Source organism: Chelonia mydas, chromosome 5 (assembly GCF_015237465.2).
Source record: "Chelonia mydas isolate rCheMyd1 chromosome 5, rCheMyd1.pri.v2, whole genome shotgun sequence".
NCBI lineage: Eukaryota > Metazoa > Chordata > Testudines > Cheloniidae > Chelonia > Chelonia mydas.
The window spans coordinates 131911611-131930126 of NC_051245.2; the positions used below are offsets into that span (position 1 = coordinate 131911611).

The 18516-nt window shown below is 44.3% G+C and overlaps 2 protein-coding genes across 6 annotated transcripts in view; one reads left to right on the top strand and one right to left on the bottom strand.

The window, feature by feature from the left end:
* The window catches only part of APTX (aprataxin), a 39639-nt gene that overhangs the window by 19108 nt on the left and 2015 nt on the right, over positions 1-18516 (bottom strand). Inside the window, exons 1-6 of one of the 5 annotated variants that reach the window (XM_037902378.2) lie at positions 18379-18499; positions 17682-17813; positions 14268-14404; positions 11914-11960; positions 7398-7733; positions 5382-5441 (exon numbers count right to left, since the gene is read on the bottom strand). In XM_037902378.2, coding sequence (XP_037758306.1) covers positions 5382-5441; positions 7398-7733; positions 11914-11960; positions 14268-14397 — 573 coding nt within the window. In that variant the 5' untranslated portion in view covers positions 14398-14404; positions 17682-17813; positions 18379-18499. Of the gene's footprint in view, positions 1-5381; positions 5442-7397; positions 7734-11913; positions 11961-14267; positions 14405-17681; positions 17814-18378; positions 18513-18516 lie in introns of those variants that run through there. The other 4 variants (XM_037902375.2, XM_043547646.1, XM_037902377.2 and 1 more) reach the window with 4 other exon arrangements.
* The window catches only part of DNAJA1 (DnaJ heat shock protein family (Hsp40) member A1), a 31729-nt gene continuing 18155 nt past the window's right edge, over positions 4943-18516 (top strand). The window contains exons 1-2 of the mRNA XM_043547645.1: positions 4943-4956; positions 5810-5816. The gene's annotated coding sequence lies outside the window, so the exon portion shown is untranslated. The remainder of the gene's footprint in view (positions 4957-5809; positions 5817-18516) is intronic.

An 18516-nucleotide genomic window follows, 5' to 3' on the forward strand; every position in this document is an offset into this window, starting at 1 on the left:
GGTGACCCCTGGTTCTTGTGTTAGGTGAAGGAGTAAATAACACTTCCTTATTCACTTTCTCCACATCATGAAACTTTCATGGAGGTACTCAGCAAACCTCTGCCAAAGGTTTCTAGGGAAGACTGTCTTATTTCTTCCTCTGGGATAGAGTGGCACGGTAAAGTATCTTAAAATAATTTCAGCAGGCACCATTGCAATACACTGGCTAGCAGCATATGGGCCTAGGTGGCATCGGGCCACCAGCAGAAGCTGTGCTCTCTGCCTGTTACCCTCAGGAGTGAGAGATCAGCTAAAATCACCACCACCACCTGTGGAAAATGATGCCAGCATTCAGTGCCACTGCCCTATACTACTAGAATCACGCAACCAAGCAATTCCCTCCTCATTTCCCCAACCATCACAGGCCATACTCATTGTGGCTGGTGCTAGGACTGGCACCGTGCACAAGCAATCCCAAGCAGAAATGAGAATGTAGTGCTTAGTACTTTATGGGAGCAAAGGAAGTGAGTTCAGTATCTTAAGTTTCACTTTCTATAGTGAATACGCTGACAATGGTACCTCTGTATGTTTTATCTACAGCTGCTGCCACTGCATTCTTCAGGGTCTCCCCGTCCACACCCGGAGCACACCTGAGCCAGATAAGGAGGAGAAAGGAGAGGACTTGTGACGACATGTTCCAGGAGATCCTGCAAGCCAGTGCATCCAACAGTGAGCACAGGGCCTGGAGGATGAACACTGCAGACAGCCTGGAGAAGGATAGAGTGGAGAGAAGATAAGTGGAGGAAATGTAGATAGAGATGCACCAGAACATAATGGGGCTTCTCAGGCAGCAAACCCAGATGCTGCAGACTCTGTGGACCTGCAGGTGCAACAATCCTGGGCTCGCCTCCCTCCGCAGCCTGTTGAGAACTCAGTACTGGGACCTCCCTATAACTGCCCTCGATATTCCACATGGCAAGAGGGGTCACTGCACTACCCCTACCACTCCATCCCAGGGGATATTAGAAACAATCACAGCTTCACATACACTAACCTGTGAAAGCCACCGTGGATGTATGTGTAGCTGAAATGGACATGAATGTTCTCTCCTGTTCATAATTTCTGTTCTCTTAATTTATTAAGTCTTAAATGTATTTGTTTTTAAATTGACAGGTGATTTTTTGCACAGATTCTGTTACAGAATAAAATTCTATTACTCAGAACAAAATTCTTATTAGTTCTCAACATATACTGTCTGGCACTCAGCAGTTCTGAAAGCGTCCAATTACTTGTTACCATGCAGTGTCACACAACTCACTGAATGCATCCGATGAAGTAGCTCACGAAAGCTTATGCTCAAATAAATTTGTTAGTCTCTAAGGTGACACAAGTACTCCTTTTCTTTTTGCGAATATAGACTAACACGGCTGCTACTCTGAAACAATTCCTAAGATCATTCACAAACAAAATCAATATGTGTATTAATGTTATATTCCTGTATATACATACATACATACACACACACACACACACAGAATTTATCTCATGATTCATAGTGGACTGCAAAAGAGCAGAGCCAGGTGGAGCACACCACTATACCGTACGCTACTCTGGCTCACAGTTACAATGCTCTTTCATAGCTTCCCTGAACTGTATAGCTCCACGTTGAGCTCTTTTAATGGCCTTGTATGTGGCTGTTCAGATTCAGCAGACAGATGCTCCATCTCTGCCCTCCACCCCATGGAAAGTTTTCCCTCTTTGCTTCACAGATATTATGCAAGACACAGCAAGCAGTTATGACCATTGGCATATTTTTCTCACTTAGATCCAATCTTGTGAGTAAACAACGCCAGCAACCCTTCAAATGACCAAAAGCATATTTGACGGTCATTCTGCACCTCCTAAGCCAGTAGTTGAAGTGTTCCTTGGTGCTGTCAAGGTGCCCACTGTATGGCTTCATGAGCCATGGGAAGAAGGGGTAGGCTGGGTTGCCCAGGATCACTATTGGCATTTGAACATCACCAATTGTAATCTGCCAGTTGGGAAAGAAAATCCTTGCTTGCAGCTTTCGGAACAGTCCTGGGTTCTTAAAGATGTGAGCGTCATGCACCTTCCCTGACCAGTCAACCACACTGATGTAGATGAAGCATTCCCAGTGATCCATCAGTGCTCACATAACCACAGAAAAGTATGCCTTTTCTGTTGATGTACTCTGTGGCAAGGTGGGCTAGTGCCAAAATAGGGATATGGATGCAGTCTATTGCTCTACTGCAGTTCAGGAACCCCACAGCTGCAAATCCATCCACTATGTCTTGCATGTTGCAGAGAGTCACAGTCCTACATAGTAAAAGGTGATTAATGGCCCTGCACACTTGTATGAAAACAGCCCCTGCTGTAGATTTCCTTACTTCAAATTGATTCCCAGTTGATTGGTAGCAATCCAGCCTTGCAAGTTTCCACAGTGTGATCGTCACTCATTTCTTCACTGTTGGTACAGCTCTCATTTTGGTGTCCTTACACTGGAGGGCTGGGACAAGTTTGGCACACATATTAGGGAATGTGGCCTTGTACATCCTAAAATTCTGCAGCCAATGCTCATCATCCCAAAACTACATTATAAAGAGGCCCAGAACCAGCACTCCATCATCTTGCAGCTGCTCTGTGACCACCACCAACAACCTTGAATCAGGCCTTGCTACTTTCCACAGCAATCTGTCCTCCAAGGAATCATCATGTTCCCCGCATCTCTTCTTGCAGCTCTGCAAATACTGCAGGATGTTGCACCCTGTTCTTGCAACGGTCATGACAGTAGTGCAGAACTATGCAAGCTCCATGGGTTTGTGGGATTTTGGAAAAAAAAGGTGCAAAAATCATGTGATATAGATGACATTATGGGATGGCCAAAAGACAGTGCACTGGACGGTGGCAAGTTGCACAGTAGGATACTTACCCATAGTGCATCTCATCGTGCATCGATACAAGCACTCCTAGGGAGTATGCGCACCACTAACACTGACTCTGTGGGTGTTGCAGGGCTGGAGCACCCACGGGGAAAAGTCAGGGTGTGCTCCATGCCCACCGGCAGCCAAGCTCCCCCCTCCGCTGAGCGTGCCACGTCCCCACTCCTCCCCCTCCCAGTGCTTCCCGCCCGCCGCCTAACAGGACTTTCCGGGAAGGCAGGGGAGGAGTGGGGACACGGCGCACTCCAGGGAGGAGGCGGTAAAGAGGCATGGACTTGGGGGAAGGGGGTGGAATTGGGGCTGGGTGAGGGTGGGACAGGGACGGGGCTAGAGATGGGGGTCGAGCACCCACAGGGCAGAGGGGAAGTTGGCTCCTATGAACACAAGGAGCCAAGCATGCACAAATGATGTACTGACTGCGGCAGCTGTATGCCAACGTAACGTGAGTTAACATTAGTTAGTAGTATAGACATGGGCTGAATTTAATAAAAAGTTAAGTGGTTTTAATTGTGGTTACAAAGCAAGTGAACCAGCAATAATCTGATGTAAAACCTCACACAATAATTGTGTAGCAGTTAAACAACAGTTTTATTAACACTTTATCCTTTGCTGGGTAAGGTATCCTGATTATCAAAACAATATTCTCAGCCACTTGCTTAGGGTATGAATCAGCACTGAAATAGCTGTTTTCTTCCATATGGAGAAAGACTTGCATTTGTGAGGTAAGCGATCCAAGAACAAAGCATCCAGGCTTCTGCTAGAACTCAATCTCTTGATGCAGTAGAATCATATAACCAAAGGGGGTCAAGATCCTAGTCTGTTTGGCAAATCTTCCTCTGGCTGAGAACAGCAAAGTGAGGGGAAACTTATGTGATGTCAAGAGGGCCAAATACTAGAATAATTGAGCCCAAACTAAAGCTGCTATGATGCTAGCAGCGCTCTCCTATGCTGTATTCCATAATAATTTGGGAAACACCCACCTCCAACTCCTTTTAGCAGAAAGGCACCAGTCAGTGCCAGCCAGCCCTTTCCTTCCCTGGTCTAGTGGTAGGGGCAACTCCAGGTAATTCAGCTGGAAAGGTCTCAGAAGGAGCAGGAAGCCACTATCTTCCAAGGACCTTCCACCAAGATTGTCTTTCACCTGATCTCAACCACTTTGCTGACGTTCCCAAGTTGGTTGAGCTTCAGGACCCAGTGCAAAGTTCAACTATTCATCCATTCAGGCATTTGTTTATGGTTGTCTAAGAATGGGCTCAGAAATACTGGATCTCCACCCTCTAGCACACCTAGAGGCCAGAGGGCTACCTAGGTTTCATCTTGATAGAGTAATTTTTCTCCATCAAGATAGAGATTCCAGTCTCCATCTCATAAAATTACTTATTGTGTAATTACTCAAAGAGTGTTCTGTGACAAAGTCTTGAAACTCAGATCATCATCTGTTTCAGCTAATAAGAGTACTCAAACTTCTGCTTATCAAAAGCACTCTGCTATAGTCTGATAATATCTCGGGAGGCGGGGGGGGGGAATAGCCACCACCACATAAGAACTGAAGTTTGAAGAGACACCGGTTCAGACATTAGGCAACAAGTTCAGTATTACTGATTTTGATTTATAACTAAAATGAAATGCACCGTCTTAGACTATAAAGTCTGATGCTTTTTGGTGCTAATTTGATTAGTTAACTCCAATCTAATATTTAGACTAATTTGGTTTAATCCTGATCTGATTTTGATTGGATAGCGGTAATGCTTTATTTCTAGTTTAGTTTAATATTACTGATAAACTAACAAAAATAAAATCAAGAAAGCTTAGCTTCGGTGATAGGTTGTGTGTTTTAATAAAATTTAGGGTACTAATATAGTGTCTCATTTCTTCACCAGCCAATGTGGGTCCAGAACCTCGGAGGTCCCAGGGGACACAACTGGTCAACCTAACAGCCTGATGACCTCTCCTAATTAGTTCCTGGGTCTCGTAAGTGCCTGCTCTAAGCATGGTATTGTGACTGCATTTCAGACGTATTTTTTGGGATCCAGATGTTGAAACAAGTGATACATGCTTTATACACAAAGCTATAAATGAAACCAAGTGACCATAACAGAGGAAAATCTAGTGCTGGGGACACAACTGTCACAGGGTTCTTGGATTCCATGAAATTCCACCCACACTCTCTTTGGTTAATTGGGTCACAAAATGTACCTCTCCTGAACCACAGGTGTTAAGAAAAGTAATTGGGGAGCATCATATTAACAACAGCTCTCCAAGGTGAGAGAGGTCTCCTGCTGGCCTGATGGAAAAGGACTAATGCATCTAGAAAACAGGCTGACATACATACATGCACATTTGCTAATTTTAACATGCAGTTGGCTCAACAGCATTCTGACTGGGATGCTCATGGAATAATTTACCAATCCACGTTCAAAGTATAGTGTGGATTATTCCCACCTGCATTTTTGGGTCTTGCATGGAGATCTTCAGACCTTGACTCCAATGTCCTAAATGTTCCTGGAGTATAAATAGAATAGGCGTTCAGAAGAAAGTTAAAAAAAAAAAATCTAATGATATTTAAGCAGAATCCAAAGTCTTCAATTAAATAATTTTTATAACTCCAATATTACTTTGCTGATACAAATACATACCTGTGTTAAAAAGGTATTTTCTTTTTAAAAACCTTATGAAATAACTTTAACAGTTTTTTTAAAGTAAAGTTTGCAAAGTAAAACACTTTCAGTCGGGAAATTCCAGAATTAGAGTTGTGCAGGCACCTTTAGTTTGGCCCTCTTATTCATCTGCATTATGACACAGCCCTTAATGACATGATCACAGACTGTTCTTCTACAGGGCCCTGCATCATTCAATGCACAGGACAGACAGTGCTCTGTGAACAAGGCAGCCATTAATATTTCTTTTTATCTGTGTCATTCAGTGGGTGGTCCCAGGCCTTGCTCTCTGCCACCATTCAAACCCTCTACTGAATGCAACACTTTACTTTCCTTTCTATTGCACCCACCACCATAACATCTTAACCTTGCACACATTAATACATTTATCTTCAACAACGATATGGGCTAGGGTGGGTGAGTGGTGTTTTTTCAAATAGACAGTGCTCAGGCACTGGGAGATTATGCCAACATTAGCAAAAACCTCTACTAACTTTGGGTTTCTCAGTGATTGGGTGCCCAGCTTGAGACACTTGGAGCCAGATTGTTTTCAGAATATGTAGCATTTTATGGCACTCTATATATTCAAAACATGTCACGGATATTAACACGTTAACCCTCATAACCCTCTCATGAGGCAAGTGTGTAAGCATTACTACTTTTTCAGAGGTTCTCAAACTTCATTGCACTGCAACCCCCTCCTGACAACAAAAATTACTACATGACCCCAGAATGGGGGACAGAAGCCCGGGCAGGGGGACCAAAGCCAAAGCCCGAGCCTATCCACCCCAGTCGACGGGGCTCGGGCTTTAGCAAGTCTTTAGCAAGTCTGGTGACCCCATTAAAATTGGTTCAAGACCCACTTTGGGGTCCCAACTCACAGTTTGAGAAGCAACGTGTCTATCTTATAGAGGGAGAAACTGAAACAAAGGCAAAGTGATTAGCCCAAGGCCACATAGTGAATGAGTATCAAAGCCAGGATTAGAAGAACACAGAACTCTCTGTCTCCCAGCTCTGTGCTCCTGCCTGTAGGAGTGCGCAGGTCTTGTGTGTGTGTGTGCGGGGGGGAAACAGGCCCCAAGTATGGCACCCAGAAAATAAGGAACACAGAGTTAGTGGCAACCTCCGGCAAGTTTGATTTCAATGAGTGGGCAGAGGCAGGGACAAACTCTCATTCTTTTAACTCATTCTTTTTGGTATGTGATGGACACTTAATTTGAGTGTGCTTCTACTCTGAAAAGTGACTGGGAAAAGATCAAGGGGTTTCATCAGTTCGCACTCGCTATTTCCAGGCCAAATCTCCTCCATTTTCAAGTAAAACAATGGATTTCCTAGCTGCCAACCCCACAAACCCACCTAAAATCAGAGTCAAGCTGAGCTCTTCTGGCTCACACCATCACCCACCACCACGATTCTACAGTTGGAAGCAAAGCCCTCATCCCGCAGTCTGCTGCAGGCAGCTGAGTGCACCCATGTGAAGCCCCACTGATTTCAGTAGGGGTCTGCCCATGTGGATCAGACTGCAGGATCAAGGCCTTAGTTAGCAATTCTGTGGCTGATGTACAAGCCAGAAGGAAATTCAACTTGCTCCCCCAAATCTATGTTGGGTTTTCCATGCGAACAGGAGTCACTTGAGTAGAACTGGTTTCTGCTCTACAGTCAGCTGATTTGACTGACTACACTGAGGCTCAGTGTACACGGAAGAGTTTTTGATGTTCTCCCACAATTGCTGTAACACCAGTGCAGCTCCACCGGAGCTGGCAATGATGGGCGTGATAGGGCAGGGTATTCTACTGCTCACCTTGTGGCTGGAAGAGCTGTCATGGGGAGAGGAGGAAGAATTACTGGTATTGTTTGGCTTGCAGCTTGAACTACCATCTGGCAAGTCTCGTTGCTCCATTTTCATACTTTTTTCAGACATGTTTTCCATGTTACTATTCCCTGAATCTACGTATGGCCTCTTGTTTGCTTTTGTCTTCCCTTCTGCTAGTGCGTCAGACACCCCTGTGACTTCCAAGAATTGTACAGTATAGGGGTAAAGTTTATTCACAAGATGTAGAACCTGTCCTGGTTTCAGCTTCACTTCTTCATCCTTGCCAATATCCACCAAATCAACACTGGCTGGGTTCACGCCCATCTTTGGATAATCAGAAAAAAGCACAATGTAGGAATTGGCATACAAGTACAGATCCCAAATTCAGATATACCAAAACCCAACTACCCCAAACTGTTCTAGGGCATCCCTGCCCTGTAACGCAGAGAGAGAAGAATACATGGCACTTCCTCCACCCCACTCCACATACTGGCCCATTTTAATGCAAATCAAAAATTGGAGTTTGAGGTGTAGATTTAGAGCCTCATCCTGCAATCAGAACTGCTAGAGCAAACCCTGCACCAGCATGAAGCCCTAATGAGCCTAATGGGATCCCACATGGGAACAGGGTCTGTGTTAGCAGAGCTGACTGGGACTCCATACCACCACAAAGCCCTGCACCCCACTAGGGTCTGTGTTGGTGGCATTGGTTGTGACCCCACCAAAGCATGCAGCCACACTGGGATCCTACATGGGTACAGGTTGGTGGAGCTAGTTCTGACCCTGCCTTGCCATGAAGCCCCTGTGACCTCAATGGAGCTGGTCCCACATTGGTACAGAGTCCACATTAATTGTACTGGCTGTGATCTCGCACTGCCACGGAGCCCATGACCCAAATGAGGTACAGGGTCCGTGTTAGTGATATCGGTTGCAGGATCGAGATGTGTCTTCACCTGGGTTTTAAGGCCTTTGGCATACCTTTAGGTGCTTGGAAAAATAAATAAATAGCAGCTGCATCAAGTCTGACTCCAATACTCAGCATCAGAAACCAGCACCTAGGTTCCAAACAGTTGTACTTTCTGATCAGTCTCCTTTATAGTGATATGTGTCTTCTTACTGTGCTCCAAATGCATAGCATCTTTGGAAGATTCTTAGCATAAGTTGGTTTATTTCATTGGTGACTAGCTCTGTGAGAAGATTTTGCAATTCCAAATATGTGTGTGAATAACTATGACAGGCCTAATGCTGCCCTCAGTTACACAGGAGTAATGCCATGGGCAGAACCGATCCCCATGTTACAAATATTTCAAATAAAAAAAACATTGAAAAAATAGAGATCATCTCAATTATGGAAAAATTAAGTCTCATATTTTATGAAAGTACCAAAAAGTGTTTCTCCTGTGGCACTTAGTCATATTAATGAGGCATTTATACACTTTAGTTCTATGTTGACGTGTTTCTATACAAACTGAGCCTCTCCATGACCGTATTAACGATGAAAGGTACGTGTAAGTGTAGCTAGCTTCACACCACATAAAAGAGCGGTTACAACACCACCAGACTGTTGCAATATCCCGTTTTACATCCATTAAAATATTATTTTAAATGTTACCTATGTTCTCTGTGTGCCTTTGTAAGAAATCAATCACAGCATGAAAGGCTGGTAGACTGTAGTGTCAGGCACCAGGAAACAGAGAAAACAGGGAAGAAGAAAGAGCCATCCATGCGGGCAGCACAGAGCAACTCTACTCTGGCTCTTCTTCATACAGGGGGCCCAAGGCTTTCAGCAGCTTTGGCTAACAGGGCATGGCGCATTGCCAACCCCCCCCCGGCAGGCTCACTTCCATCTGGGCAAGAGTAGAGCAAAAGGAAATTAATTCCTCTCTCCTGGGATGTCTCAGGAAGAATGCAGCTGTCCAGCAAAGAAGCATCCCTTTCTTCAGGTTTTTCTTGCCCTTTGGCTGAGCTGGACCTGGTCACCTCCCAGTTCAGTTTCTGTGCTGCACTAAATACTTCCCGTTTAAATAACTGCCTGGAGGGCTTCAAGTCAAGACCCGCTGCCTGACTTCCTTTGATGGAAGTTAACCCTTACCCTGCCTGAGGTATGTACAACCTGTCATAAAAAATAATATTCAAGAAATTAAAAATAATAGCTTGCATATCTATATCAGCAAACTCAGCGATGCTCTTCACAGCTGCCCTATCAAAGGGACACTCACAAGGTGAGTTAAACTGAAACTTTGATCTACCTTTTCTTTCATAGCTATTTACAAATCTATATAATCCTTGTGTTTCTTCCCCAAAAAAGGGTTTGAAAACTCAAGTGCTTCCAGAAGCTCTGCTGGTAGCTCCAGAGGTAGCTCTGTCCTCTCTAAATCAGTTATAATTAAAGCTAAGTTTTTGTCGTGGATATTTTTAGTAAAAGTCACGGACAGGTCACAGGCAATAAATAAAAATTCACAGAAGCCTATGACCTGTCCCTGACTTTCATTAAAAATATCCCTGACAAAAGGGATAGGTGGGTTCAGCGCCCCCTGCTGTGGTGCGTGGGAGCTCTGGGGTAACCCCACTGCCTGCTGCAGCAGGGCAGCTGCGGGGTTCCCCAACCAGGGCAGGGACTGGGAGCTGCAGGGGCGGGGCTGGCTGGTAGCTCCAGCCCCAGGACAGAAAAGGTCACGGAGGGCAACAGAAGTCACGGATTGCGTGACTTCCGTGACATAACTGTAGCCTTAGTTACAACCAATATCCCAGCATTGCTGGGGAAGAGGGGGGCAAAACAGAGAGGGGTCAGGTCTTGGAGAAGACTATACTACTTGAGATCACTTGAGGTTGAGCTACTTCTATTCTTGAGGAACTGGATTCCCTGCTTCCATGAAATGCTTTTAGTTAATTATACAATCAACACGCTGGACAAAACCAGATTCAGCCTCTAAACACTGCCTCCAGGTTTCTCTTTAGCAGAGTTCCTGTTGGATACCTGCAAGGTCCATACAATGGCACTATGACTTGGAGCCCGGGGTACTCTGCATGAGTTTTAGCCCTTCAAGTTTCAGCTGGAATCCCAAGATATTCTGCTGAATTATAATGCCCTAAATTTTCAGAGGAATAAAATTTTCTTCACTTTCCATCCTGAACCATGTGCTGTTTAAAGGCTACTTCCTGACACCCTAGCACTGCACTTCCTTCAGGCCAGGAGCAATCCTCGTATGCAGTGAAACTTGCACTAAGCACCATCTTCAGAGGCAACTGCCTATCTGAATACAGTCACAGTGTTCCCAATGTTTCTTGTACAGTTGTATTCAGACTGTAATTAAAGCTTACTCTCTAGGCAACCAGTGGTTGCTGATCCCTTAGTGGTTTCACTGAATATAGTTTGCAGCCAAGTGTAAAATGTTTATCGAGCAGTTGGGGTCTTTGGAAGAAAGATTTGTTTCTAACCAAGCCCAGTAAGACTGCAGCGGTGCTTTTTGGACCTGTAGGGCACTGCATCCAGGGTACAGTATTTGTAGTACAGTAGTGTAACGATTTCTGTGGAAAGCCAGTCTCTCTCTCTCTGGTAGGTCCCCAGTCTAATTTGGACACAAATTAGTGGTGACAAAGTTAATTACCATTAGATGGCCTGAGTGAAATAAGTTTTTTTATTTCAACTCTACCCCTAACAGTCAAGTGTTAGAAGGGATTGCAAGGATAACTCCCAAGATGATCAGGTACTATGACGATTAACACACCCAGAAACCCAGACAAACAAACAGAGAGGCCTTGTCTAGGCTAGGAAAAGAGGCTGCTAACCCTGGGGGAGGAACCTAGTAAAGGTGTTAAACCCTGTCTACGCTGGATGCTAAGTAGCGTTTAAAATTGTGTTAATCAAAACACTACCTATTCTCCAAGTCTAAACAGCCCAGACAGAGGCCACCCCCCCAGGCCCCAGCAATAGGTGGGGGGAGAAGCAACATGAGGAGCAGCAGCAGAAATCTTAGGCCATGTCTACACCACAGGACTATAGCACCATAGCAATGTCATAATGTAGACACAGCCTCCAGTGACAGATGGGGTTTTTCCATCACTGTATTAACAGCATCTCCCTGAGAAACGGTAGCTAGGTTGACTGAAGCATTCTTCTGTTGACCTCGCTGCATCTACACCAGCAGTTAGGCTGGCATAGCTACAGCGCTCAGGGGTGTGAATTCTTCACACCCCAAGCGAGGTAGCCACAATCACCTAAATGTTAAGTCTGGACCAGCCATAAATCTTAGCCATCTTCCAGGATGTTACCAGTGCAGGGAAGAGGAGTGAAACAGTCCTCCCACTGCAGCATACAGAAGATGTATTACATCATTAGCTCATCCACTAAACTCCCTGATTGACCCTTTCTCCAGTGTCTGGACATTTTAGATTGCAAGCTCTGTGATGGGATTGTGTCATCTGCCATGCTTTGTAAAGCAACAAGCACAATGACAACCCTCAGTAAATAAAAGTAATACTGGACATCCATAAACGAACATACCTGTTTGATCTTGACATACCCTTTATTACAGTCTGCTTTTAGCTGCACTGAAAAGAAAAAACAAAAGCATCAGAGAATTACTTAAACATAGGAGTAAACTGGCACAGCTCTACTGAAGCCAATCAGCTGCGGATCTGGCCCACAATGTATGTTCCTTTTGTAGTGGTAAACACCCATTTTTTCATGGTTTGTGTGTATAAAAAGATCTTCTGTACTTTCCACAGTATGCATCCGATGAAGTGAACTGTAGCTCACGAAAGCTTGTGCTCAAATAAATTGGTTAGTCTCTAAGGTGCCACAAGTACTCCTTTTCTTTTTGCGAATACAGACTAACACGGCTGTTACTCTGAAACCTTCTTTAAAAAATCTGCAGCTAGACCACTTGATATTTTATAGTTGTACCAGGGGATATGATACAAAGGAAACTAGGACGAAATCATATCCTTGCTACAGAATCTTTTATAGAGTTCTATAGAATTTAACAGAGACTGCTACCCTTGCTACAAAATGCATCCAGTTACTTTTCAATTTATGAAATACACCTACTGGCACTTCTAGGAACATGAACAATATATAAAAATCAAAATAACTGGAAACTGGAGAGAATGTCAAACTCATAACAGTCTCCACCATTTATCAGTTCTATATGAATTTACAGGTTTTCAACAGACTAGGTATAAGACTGTTTTATAAAAGGTCAATTTCTACACCTCCTGGTGACAGAAAGGCCACGTTCCCTCATGCCTGTCAGATTATAGAGCCCTTTGCAAGCTCCTATAATGAGAACAGAATAGCTAGAATCGATAATCAGCTCTACGCTATTCCTACCTACATGCCTCCAGCTTTCATCCAGACCACACCACACGATCCATTGTCTACAGCCAAGCTCTACGATACAACTGCATTTGCTCCAACCCCTCAGACAAACACCTACAAAATCTCTATCAAGCATTCTTACAACTACAATACCCACCTGCTGAAGTGAAGAAAAAGACTGACAGAGCCAGAAGAGTACCCCGAAGTCGCCTACTACAGGACAGGCCCAACAAAGAAAATAACAGAACGCCACTAGCCATCACCTTCAGCCCCCAACTAAAACCTCTCCAATGCATCATCAAGGATCTACAACCTATCCTGAAGGACGACTCATCACTCTCACAGATCTTGGGAGACAGGCCAGTCCTCGCTTACAAACAGCCCCACAACCTAAAGCAAATACTCACCAGCAACCACACACCACACAACAGAACCACTAACCCAGGAAACTATCCTTGCAACAAAGCCCATTGCCAACTGCATCCACATATCTATTCAGGGGACACCATCGTAGGGCCTAATCACATCAAGCACACTATCAGAGGCTCGTTCACCTGCACATCTACCAATGTGATATATGCCATCATGTGCCAGCAATGCCCCTCTGCCATGTACATTGGTCAAACCGGACAGTCTCTAAAAGAATAAATGGACACATCAGATGTCAAGAATTATAACATTCAAAAACCAGTCGGAGAACACTTCAATCTCTTTGGTCACTCGATTGCAGACCTAAAAGTTGCAATTCTTCAAGAAAAAAAACTTCAAAAACAGACTCCAACGAGAGACTGCTGAATTGGAATTAATTTGCAAACTGGATACAATTAACGTAGGCTTGAATAGAGACTGGCAGTGGATGGGTCATTACACAAAGTAAAACTATTTCCCCCACTGTTCCTCAGACGTTCTTGTCAACTGCTGGAAATGGCTCACCTTGATTATCACTACAAAAGGCTCCCCCCTCCCCCCTCCTGCTGGTAATAGCTCACCTTAAGTGATCACTCTCGTTACAGTGTGTATGGTAACATCCATTGTTTCATGTTCTCTGTGTATATAAATCTCCCCACTGTATTTTCCACTGAATGCATCCGATGAAGTGAGCTGTAGCTCAGGAAAGCTTATGCTCAAATAAATTTGTTAGTCTCTAAGGTGCCACAAGTCCTCCTTGTCTTTCAGCTCTACCTAGAGAGCAGAGATCTTCTGTGGCTAAAAGACCCACTGGATTGGAGCCCCATGACTGATGATTATACAGCATGAGAGACTCCTGCTTTGATTTTCAGAGCGAAACTGTAGTTCCCACCTGAACTGCCCATCCCTTAAATACCCAATCACTGCTAGCTGGGCTTTAGAGAGTTTACAGCCTATCAGAGCAATGTAATCAAACGGAAGAACAATGAAACAGAAATGAATCTCACAATCTGACATGACACCATCACAGAATTTCTATACCTGTACCTCACAAGTTTCTTACACTTTTTTTGGAATCACTGGGTTGTCATCAAGCCAGCAGTTGCATGTAAACTGAAGTTATAACTTACCCTGTTGCCGTGAACACTTCTTGTCTGTGATCTCCGTCTCTGGGCCACGCCCTATCACTACTGTTTTTAAGTGTGGCAGTTTGATTCGCTGACAGCATTTATCTTTCCTCACTAGCCAGCACACCTGCATTATTGCACTGTGGAAAAAAACAAGAGGAGATTGTCTGACAGACAGGATCACATTCAGATAGGGATTATGACCCAGTACCTGGAGTACAGGACTGGGAATCAGAAGTTCTTGGTTCCATTGCCAGTCCACTAATTGGATGTATGAACTTGGCTAATTTGCTTAACATTGCTGTGACTCATTATCCTCCTCTACAAAATGGGAATAACAACAACCTGTAGCACAGAGATGTTTCAAGGATTTACTTAATGTCTGTGTAATGCTTTGATAATATCTCCCCCGAAAGCTGCTGAAGTGCAAAGTATTCATTATTATACACACACAAGTTTATATTATTCAATATACATTTGTTTATCATGTTGAGGGCTGCACATATTTAAAACCAGGATTTCCCCAATCAGTTGATAGAGCACTAGGCTGCCTATACATATATCTCCTACTATTGCTTTTATAGAACATCTCATTCATTTTTAGATTTACCACTGTGGCCATTCCTGTAAACTCCAATATCAAGTTTTATTCATTAGGATTTTACTACACTGTGCATATATCTTCCCTTCTAGGCAATTTCCCCCACTTTAAATAACTGAGTTATCATCTACTTTGTATTCTTTAATAGTTAACCTACCAACTGGATGGGATTTAGCTCATCACATTTAAGTGAAAAGAGGATTTTTCCCCCCAGGATAAGCTGCGTAAGCAGGTCCATCCACCCATCTAGTATTTTGGTTGCAAGTTTCTCCAATCCACAATACATAACGACTTGTCTAATTCCAGAATGTGTCCATACATATCTGCTGCTGCACTGGTGGTTTGTTCCACACATTAATCACACCAGCAGCCCATCTAACTCAGGAATTCCATCTCCAGCAATGACCATCAGTACAGGTGTTTCATAGGAAGCCACAAGAAGCCCCACATTAAGAAGTTAAGGGATAACCTACCCCACCAAAGTGCTCTTCTAACCCCTCAATAGCTAAAGATTGGCTTTGGCCTTGTCTACAAGGGAAAGTTTTCTCAGTATAAAAAAGTGTGAATTAAAATTAAAAAATGTAAATTAAATTTAAATTAAACAGATATATTGCTGCAACCTACAGCGTGGACACACTTATTCCAGAATAAAAGAGAATTTTTCAGGTTTAGCTTATATCAATTGGGGAAAAAAGCCACTCTTGGGCCAGGTCTACACTACGGAGTTTTGTTGGCACCCCAGTTTCGACATAGCTAAACCGACCAAGAAAAAACAAAACAAAACACACAATACACATGAAGCAGCAGCTATACTGGCAAAACAGCCCTTTTGCTGTGTCATTCTTAGAAGCAGTTTACTATACTAACAAAAGATCTCCCTATGCCAATGTAAGCTGTATCTCCACTAGGGACCACGACAGGAGACTGGGAATTCCTGGGTTCTATTCCCACTAAAGCAGGGGTTCTCAACCTTGTCATTTCTGAGAACATAGGACTGCAAGTGACCTTCTGAGTCCCTGGATCCAGTCCTCTGCAATCGCAAGCAACCCTGTCATATAATCCTATTTACAAAGTTATCAAGCTCCCTCTTAAAATTACTTACATTATTTGTCCCCACTACTATTGGGAGCATGTCCCAGATAGTTAGAAACCTTTTTCTAATTATCCAGACATCATGATGTACTTCATGATACTTCAGTGTCTATACTGAGTAAAGACAAAAATTTTCATGAATAAAAATGAACTCAAGTATTACAGAAAATTGTTCTCTCTTGCATAACTGCAACAGACTCCCCAAATTAGCAGTCAGCATAGACTGACTAACTGCAGACTTGTGATCAAATCTCTATTCTATATTATATCTGGAAAATACGTTTTAGCCAAACACAAATTATTGCATTTAATACAGAGGAAACCAGGTAAAATTTAAGGACCTGTGATACGTAGGAGGTCAGATTAGATGACCGAATGGTTTATTAAGGCAAAACATTTCTCATGTGTAGGAAGGTAATAGCTCAAAAATCTTCATCAGCTTCAGTTTTAAAATGACTGAGACAAGGAAGACCTTGCTAGCTGATGGTGCACTAGAACAGCGTTTCTCAAACTGGGGTCCGCAGACCCCCAGGGGTCTGTGGCCCCACTGATCAACTCCTCCCTCTCCCTCCTAGTGCCTCCTTCATGCCGGGGGAACAGCTTCCCCGGCAGGAAGGAGACACTGGGAAGGAGGGGGAGGAGCAGATACTGTCCACACCGCTCCGGGAAGCAGCCAGCACATCCCTGTGGCCGGGGGCAGAGGGTCTCCATATGCTGCCCCTGGCCCGACCGCCGACTCCACAGCCCCCACTGGCCAGGAACTGCGGCCAATGGGAGCTGCAGGTGGAGCAGGGTGGCCTCCTGCCTAGGAGTTGCTGCCAGAGATGTGCCTGTTGCTTTTGGGAGCCCTAGGAGGTAACCACTGCCCCTCTCACCCCATCCCACACCCCTACCCAGAGCCCGCACCTCTCACCCCCTCCCACACCCCACCCTCCTGCCCCAGCCCTGAACACCCTCCAGCACCCAAACTGCCAGCCCAGAGCCCACACCCCCTCCCACACCAAACTCCCAGCCCAGAGGCCGAACCCCATCCCGCACCCAAACTCCCTCCCAGATCCCGTACCCCCTCCTGCACCTCAACCCCCTGCCCCAACTTGGTGAAAGTGAGTGAAGGTGGGGGAGAGCGAGTGACAGAGGAAGGGCGATGGAGCGAGCAGGGGGCATGCCCTCAGGAAGGGGGCAGGGCAGGGGCTGAGCGGGGGGGCTTGGGAGTCCCTGAAAATTTTTAAATCAAAATGGGGGTCCCTGGGTTGCTAAAGTTTGAGAACCGCTGCGCTAGAAAAATGTCTATTCCAATAGCTTTCAACCTATAAGGAAGATACATAACATGCAGCACTGCTGTCAGAGATATAAAACTGGAAGAGAGATCAGCACAGTGCTGAGTAATACTTTGTTTGTACAGCTCATCTGGTGACATACAAAGCAGATCACTGTTAGTTTTAATCATTTACTATTGCATTTTACAAAATAGAGTAAAGGTCTTAATTCAGCATGCTCTACTCATGCAGAACTTTGATTAACACCAATTGGAATTTCATTCGGGTAACAAGCATGAAAGAAGGGCTCTGTTCAGCCCCAAGATATGCTGACTAGACCAAAGAGTTGGGGCAGAGAGAAGTTATGTTAGTTTATATTTTACAGCAGTAGGTGATATTTCTACTCTCTATATATTTATCGTACTGACAGGGATGGAGGGGGGGCTGCAAAAGTTAAGGGATCAGTACCTCCTCACTGGGTATGAATCACTTCAAGTGGGGTATGTGGACAACACCCAGTCTGCCTGATTCAGAATCAGTGGCTATCTCCATGTACGATCCGAGGGGAAACAAGGCACTGTAGTTTTCATCTCGATGTAGCTAATTGAGGTAAACCGGGGTGGGGTGGGGAGGAGAGAAAAGAGGGGTGTTAATAAGGTTGCCCTCAACACTAGCTACGTTGAGAAAAAGCTACCTGTGCTTTGTCTCTACTAGGATTGTACAGTGAGAACTATCTCAATGTGAAAACACTTTCATAGATTCATAGCATCTAAGGCCATAAATGACATTTAGTCTGACCTCCTGTATAGCATAGGCTATTAAATTTCACCCTGTTGCTGCAGTCTTGAGACCATTAACTTGTGTTTGGCTAACGCATATCTTCCAGAAAGGCATCCACAATCTTGATCTGCAGACATCGAGAGAGGGAGAATTCACCATTTCCATTGGTGGTTTGTTCCAATAGTTAAACACCCTCATTCACTGAAATGTGTGTCTTAATACTAATTTTAATTAGTCAGGTGTCACCTTCCTGCCTCTCTCTGCTAGATTAGAGTCCTTTATTACCTGGTATTTTCTCCCCATTAAGGTACTTATACACTAATAAAGTCACCTTTCTATCTTCTTATAATTAAATTAAAGAGCCTGAGCTCTTTATGTCTCTCACCATAAGACATTTTCTCCAGACCTCAAAGCTTTTTTTCCTGGCTTTTTTCTGCACCCTCTCCAGTTTTTCAGCATCCTTTTTAAAACGTGGACACCAGACCTGGATGCAGTATTCCAGTATTGGTCTCACCAGTGCTGT